Source organism: Lactuca virosa, chromosome 9 (genome assembly GCF_052849685.1).
Source record: "Lactuca virosa cultivar CGN04683 chromosome 9, Lactuca_virosa_CGN04683_v6, whole genome shotgun sequence".
NCBI classification, from domain to species: domain Eukaryota; kingdom Viridiplantae; phylum Streptophyta; class Magnoliopsida; order Asterales; family Asteraceae; genus Lactuca; species Lactuca virosa.
The window spans coordinates 264,306,436-264,314,183 of NC_136434.1; the positions used below are offsets into that span (position 1 = coordinate 264,306,436).

Below are 7,748 nucleotides of genomic sequence, written 5' to 3' on the forward strand. Positions count from 1 at the left end.
CTCGTGTTAAACGCGGGGAAACGCATAAATAAAAAATAAATGTATATAGATATTGCAGAATAATTAAAAAAAAAATAGGGTTATTGGTATTATTGAAATGTATAGAAAATACACTGCAATCGGCAAATATATATTGTCGTTGAAGGACCTCTTTGTAGACAATATTTTTTTATTAGTTGAACGATCTTCCTCGTCACAAAGTAACTTCAAATCTTTTTTTTACTTGTGACACGGGAAACAACTACATATAGCTGACCATACGCGAAAACGAGTCTACGCAAGTATAATCCAACATTTGACAATTTAAGTATATATGTTGCTACAATTTGTAAAAAAACCACATAGTTATTGCAATTTGTAGAGATTGTTGAGTATCGAGTCCAGGTTAATAGGTTACGCATTTAATATGAAAAGTTATACATTGTTGTTTTGTCTGACTTAATCTAGACTGAATGATTTAATATGTTAAGCCAAAATAACCTTATGTAATGCTTTATGAGATTTCAAAAATAGAAACATGATTTTCTTAGTCACAGAAAGCAATCTTTGAATGGTTGTATTTACTGTACACAAATATATACAAATTAGAATAATTATAGTTTAACCCTTTCTAGATTAATTTTTTTATAAAATCCATCCCCTTAATAGTGAATAAAAGATAAATTAAAAGAGACATTTAAAATATGAAAAAATCACAACATGTTATCGTTAAAAATAGTATAATAATGTACTTTAAAAATACATTCCTAAAAATGGTATAATATGAAGTTATTATATTCGACAATAAGGTTAGAAATAGTAACCAAGTTGAGATAATCAAACAAACAGAAATAGTAGCAATAACCGATTTGATCAATTTTTAAATTAAATTACCGATTTGCCCTTCTGATGAACATTGTCCATACTAAATTAATGATTTAGCATTCGGATAAATAATGGAAGTGTCATGCAAAAAGAATCATTTTAGTACATGTGTCATCTTACTATCTATTGTTGAATTGCTTTTACAGCCCAATGTTTTTCTAGTTTCGTAAGTCGAATTACTCTTTTGCCCTTATATTTCCCTACTTAAAGGTTTCCTGCATTTAATTTGCAATTAAATTAAAATAAATCACATAAATTTAGGATTTTATTGATATCTTCAAAAGGTAAATTCGAATCTTCCTTCTTTATTCTATCCCAAATAAAATTACCTTTCTGCCCCTAAACCTTAAAATCATAGTTAGCATTTTTAAAAAAATTCATCCAACAATATCAATAACCTTTAGTTATGATTTCAATTTAAAGTTAGAAATGTTGTAATTCAACCATCATATTAGGATATTAATTTACATTCAAACACTAAAAACATATCTATTTATTCCTATTATACCATTATCCTCAATTTTCCATTCGGTATTACCATATATTTATCTTAACATATTATTTGAGTTCTATATCAAGATTGCAATCCATGTAATTCAGCCAGCAATTTAAGATATTATATACAATCAAAGACAGTAACCAGGTTGAGGTAATCAAACAAACAGAAATAGTAGCAGCTCATGATTTGATCAATGTTTAAATTAAATTACTGATTTACCATTCTGATGAACATTATACATACTAAATTAATGATTTGCCCTTCGGATAAAAAATGGAAGTATCATGCTAAACGAATACATAAAAAATTGATTACAATGTACAGGAAAACGGGTGGGGTGCATTTGTCATTCCATCAAAGTACTTTGATATATTGTGTTTTAACTGGTTTCCATCAAAGTACATTATTTTTTTTCTGGACTAAAGGTATGTAATATATTTTCCTATTTATTTGAAAAGTTTCAGAAAAGTAGTTAAACGATATCATGTAATTTGTGACAAAGAAAATCGAAATATATGAATACATATATTTGATACAGGAACAAAAAAATAATCGAAAAAAATATAAAAAAGCGAAAGAATGTACTGACCTTCTAGTGCACAACAACGAAGGTTTGAAGCAGAGAACGGTGATGAAAGTTATAAGCAATAAGAATGATGTTGTAGGAGAAGGTTTGAAGAAAATCAACGATTGAAAATAAGTGTGAGCCGCGGATTCAGAGATGAATCATATATGTATGTGATAATTTGAATCTGATTTTTTGGTATTAATGGTTTCCTAATAAAAATGGATTTTATATTAATGGTTTCCTAATAAAAATGGTATTAATGGTTTCCTAATAAAAAATGGATTTATATTAATGGTTACTAATATAAAAATGGTTTCCTAATAAAAATGGTATTAATGGTTTCCTAATATAAAAATGATTTTATATTAATGGTTTACTGATTTTTTGGTATTAATGGTTTCCCAATAAAAATGGTTTACTAATATAAACAAATTTATATTAATGGTTGATATTTTATGCCTTAATTGAAATGATTTTTAGTAATATGTTTTTAAAGTTGACCATTTTAAAATCTTGATAACCGAAAATTCAAGATTTAAAATTTGGGAATCTTTTATTAGAATTAAATACAATCCATTTCAATGGATTTAAGTTAATTTTATGGAAAACTCTTATTGGAATTAAATACATTGCATTTTGGGAGGATGATGTCAGCAATCTAAGGGTGGAAAACATAGGATTGAAATACAATCAATGACGCATATTGTTTTAGATGATTTCATAAGATTTTTATTTTAATATATAATAAAGATAACATAATTATCAGTATGCTTATTTAATGACTTTTTTAAAAAAGAAAAAACTAAACGGGTTTGAATTTTGAAGCGAAAAGCTATAAATAAGGGAGTTAAATTACGGAAAATATTAATTAGGGTTAATGATGGCATAGATTGTCAAAAGATGTCTTAAAGGAGATGCATGCTTCAGTTTGTAGAGATTTGTGTGAAACCAAAACAAAGGTGTGATAATTAAAGATGCAAGGAAGAGGCAATACGCAAATTCTAAGAATACATGAGCAAAAAGGAACCACCTTATGGTGCTACATTTTGTTATGAACACACAAAGCATCAATTGAAGCACAACCATTGACATGAGGACGAAGAGTATTAGAGAACTATGGTTTAAGAGAGAAAAATAGAGGAAAAAGATGGGGGCGGCTATTCATGTTTTTTGACCAGATTTATGGAGAAACTGATATCTTATATATAAATAGAATGATATGCTTTAATCGATAACATAATTGCTGATTGTAAAGATTCTATAATTAAATGTAATTGTGCTCGAATTGTGAAATATATTTTAGAAAGTATGGATAGATTCTATAATTAAAGATTTTATAATTAAATGTAATTGTGTTTGAAATGTAATTGCTAAATTTAAATATTCTATATTTAAATGTTTGGATTATAATTTGAGAAGAGGATGTTAGCAATTTGATCTAAGGGTGGAAATCATAGGATTGAAATACAATCAAGGGCACTGATTGTTTTATTTATGAATTAAAGGTTCTCTTTTAATAATATTTAAAGAAAGGCACTGATTGTTTCATTTATAAATTAAGGGTTCTCTTTTAATAATATTTAAAGATAACGTAAGGAAAAGAATTATAGCATATGCGTGTTCTATTCAATTCTTAGTTTATATTTTACTTGATCGTCGGGTTTGTGTTTTTTTTTTTCCTAAAAATAATGGATAGGGCTTGGAATTCATTACATAAAAGTTTGAGTTTAAATATTAGTCTTAATTTAATGTTTTTATCTACTTTTTGTTTCAAACACATCGATCTGCACCAAACATTAACCATTGGCACCGAGTATATAATATTAACAAAGAGAGCTTGCAAAGAGCTGAGATCTAATTAAGCGTCTTTCTGTAGTGAGAAGCAACATGAACACGATGGTCACGAACATAAAAGCTAATTAATAATAAAAAAATTCTCAAAATTTTCTCGACAGTGCCTTTTAGGGTAAGCTAACGTGTGTAGAGAGTGGGGGTGCATAAGGAGATGCTATGTACTTGCTGTTTGTATTAGAGCGAGCATTGAGGATTTGGCATTCTAATTCATACAACTGAATGTCCGACTACAGACTAGAAGTTGGCAAAGAGCAGACAACTTTGACTGGAGAAGAAGGCTCTCGGACTGGAGGTGACAGTTTTGAGTGAGGAGGTAGTTGCGATGGTTTACAATTGAGGTCATCTGGGTCTTGAGCTCCCCATTTTCCATTCTTAGTCGTCTAAGCTGATCTGTTAGTTCCTGTAACCGGCGTTTCTTTCGTTGCCTGGACCTCTTGGCTGATTCCCGGTTTGAGATCATTCGTCTACGCTTCCGTTCTTCTTCACAAGACACTGATCCCGAAGCCGAGGTGCAGGTGGAGGGGGTTGGTTGTTGGGGTTGGAGAATATCGTGAATTTCCGCTTCAATCAGATAGTACTGAACTGGGTCTACTTCAAAAGCCATCATGTGTATGCTTGACTTGATCCGAGGGAGAAAGGGGAGAGTAGATGTGTTGAGATAGGGTATTTATTGAAGCGTTGAAAGCACCTTCTGGTCCCACCAAATGTTTAGACATTAAAGTGAGGGTATTTTAGTAAGGTTCACCAGAAGCATCACGACGTTGTCGACCTCACTAAAGTGCTATTATAAACCTTCAAAGGGGTCCTATTATTTACGCTACAAATTCTTGTAATAGTGCTTGATTATATCTCCTGACACAATAGTATCATAACTGTGGAGCAATTATAATTAGGCTTGGCATGCTATGACCATGGCCAAACATCATCCCCTTCAAAATGCTATCATCCTGGCTAAGGAAGGTTTGCTATGGGTTTAACAACATGAGAGAGGAGAGAGAAACATGAATATTGTGTTCTTATTCGCTGATCAAAATTTATATTTTTTTTTAATTTTTTTTTCTAACATAAAACTCATTAAATTAACAAACTATCACTCCCTACCTTTTTACATTTTGGATGCTAACACACTTCCAACCTATGTGGCTTCAAAAAATATGATGTGACATAAAAAAATCTGATGTACCACTCCCTTTAGTCTTAGGGCTTTGTTTAATGTTTTCTATAATCGTGGAGCAATTATAAAATTTCATTAACCCCCTTTAATCAATACAAAATTTTCATAATACACACGCTACATTTTTTCTACTTTTATAAATTTACTATAAAAACATAGTCTATTAGAAATATGTCTAACAGGTAGGAATGTGTGGGAGAGTTTGTTTGGTTATATCGGACAAAACCTAACCATAACCATTACTATTGATTAATGCATTTTGGTAGCCATATAGTATGGTTAATATTGATTATGGTTAATGGTTTTTTTTTCGGTATGGTTTTGGTTAATGGTTGATATTGATTAGCCATGATGTTCAAAAATGATATAAAAACAGAAAATATATTTGTATAGAAATGAACAAAAGAATACAAAAGAGTCTTGACGGTCAATGTTTGTAACATTTTGAAATGTTTATAGTAATTAACAAGGGCGGATCTTTATTAGGGCTAGGGGGGCTGTGGCCCCCCCTGATTTTTTTTATCACAATTAGTCCCTATACTTTAATTTTATACATATTAAGCCCAAAAATATAAAATTTTGGCTGTGGCCCCCCCTGCTCATCGATTTTTATACATATTATATCCCCCCCCCCCCCCCCCAAATAAAATGTTGAAGCTCCGCCCCTGGTAATTAATAGAATAAAATGTGGAACTTTGATACTCAAGTGAGATAACCCATTTTCATATTCAAATTTTAAAACATGCATTAAAAGTATAAAACATTAAGAAACTAATAAGATCAAGTTCGTATATCGAGAATTGATATTAGCATTAAAATAAAAAGCCAAACATTGAAATATGCCGTATGCGATTAAATCAAAAACTGTAAAAATAAAGAGTCAAACATTCATATTATGTTTTATCTAAATAAAAGAGTCAGATATTCATTAACATTCAATGTGATTAAGTCATAAACGATAAATAAATAAATAAATAAAAGCAAAAAACGATCATGAAATACATTCTTAACACATCAAAGCTTTAAATCATAAAGTAAAGAACAACCAAAAACTGAACTTACCTTAAAGTCATGATTAGAAAGTTAAACATCCTTAAAATAGGATTATAAAGACAAGAACAATCTTCAATTATCAGTAACGGTATAAGCAACCTTGGATTAGAATTACCAGTGTTATGATTGAACTGATTGCGAATGATGTTTAAAGATTATAGAAATAGCCTATTAGAAATCACCGAATTAACCAATAGTTTAAACCCAAATCATGACTGGATGATGGTGTGTATCTATGTAATTAATCTTTGATGGTTTGATTGCTCATTGTCTCTTGATAAGAGGAATGATGGATTCTTTTTTGAATTTTTAGTTACTTGGATAAGTTGGTGCATATTACTTTATATATAATCTATAAATTTTAAATATTTAAATTTAAAGTTAATGGTTCGATTAATAATGATATAGTTAACCTATAAAACCATAACCGAACAGTTACTTATCGGTAATAAAAGAACAGAACCCAACCATTAATATTGAAAATGGTTCGTTTATATCTGTTAATTCGCTTTTTCGGTTATTATGTTACCCATGCTAACACAATGAAATACATAAAAAAAATATACATTATCTTTTAACCTATAGCATTATTAGCTTAAACTTTTAAGAAATAAAAAATTTAAATTATTCTTACGAACTTTAATTATTAAAAAATGTCGATTAAACTATCAAGATTTATGCTTTTACAATGTTATTATTTAATATTAATTTTACCAACATTATTTGCCTTATTCTTATATTACCTCCATTAAAAGAGTAGATAGAATTAGAAAAAATAATTTATGACACACACACACACACACACACATATATATATATATATATATATATATATATACACACACACAGAGAGAGAGAATCAAATAAAAAAAAATAAGGTAGGAAGGTAAAAAAAATTATATACGTATTTTATAGCAAACCAACAAAATGACTCATTAAATGATTCAAAAAAAACCCCTCCCAAAAAACATTTTCATAATTTATTTTTAAGTAAATCAAGAAAAAAAGTTCATTTTTATTGTAGCTTTAGTGAATAGCAACAAAATCATTGTAAGATGAATCATCAAAATGTTTTTTTTCAGGATTATTATTATTATTATTATTTTTGTGAATCATGTTATTTTGATTCATCTAGTGAGTCATTTGTTTTGTTCGCCAAAAAAATATACCGAAAAAAACTCTTTATCTTCCTACAAAAAAAAAATCTTACCAAATATATTATTAAGATATAACTCACGTGTATATCATTTATTTACCTTGTCAAATGTAGTTATAGATCTCCACTATTATCTACAGTGTATATCTCCTTTTAGTTATTTTCTCACTGTGTACAAATAGGTCATCTGTTTACTCTGTACATTATAATAAAAATTATATACGAGTTCATCTACTTTCTTGCTTTCCTCATATGGTATCAGAGACTGGTTCTGCACCAATCACTCCCATTAATTCACCTCTAATTTCTCCCCCCTCTACTACCAAAAACTCATCAATGGGAGACGGAAGCTCATCCTTCAACGATAACACCATTCTTAAAGACATCACTATAGTCAATTTCCCAGCAACCCTAAAATTGACATCCACTAATTATCTCGGACGGAAAATGCAAATCGAAGCATTGCTACATGGACTCGATATTTACCGCTATATCGACGACACTTACCCGGCTCCACTACCGATCACTGCTGCTGATGGCACTGTCACCCCTCATCTTGACTTTCAAAAATGGTTCAGGC

At 29.6% G+C, this 7,748-nt stretch overlaps 1 protein-coding gene across 1 annotated transcript; it reads right to left on the reverse strand.

Moving 5' to 3' along the window:
* Positions 1 to 3,987: 3,987 nt before the first annotated feature.
* Positions 3,988 to 4,389, reverse strand: LOC145140508 (basic leucine zipper 4-like). The gene has a single exon (XM_079073977.1). It carries the CDS (start codon positions 4,387 to 4,389, stop codon positions 3,988 to 3,990), a length of 402 nt encoding a protein of 133 aa, XP_078930103.1.
* Between the last annotated feature and the right edge of the window lie 3,359 nt (positions 4,390 to 7,748).

Excerpts from the sequence above, each read along its gene's own strand:
- LOC145140508 (XM_079073977.1), bottom strand. The coding sequence starts at position 4,389 with ATGGCTTTTGAAGTAGACCCAGTTCAGTACTATCTGATTGAAGCGGAA.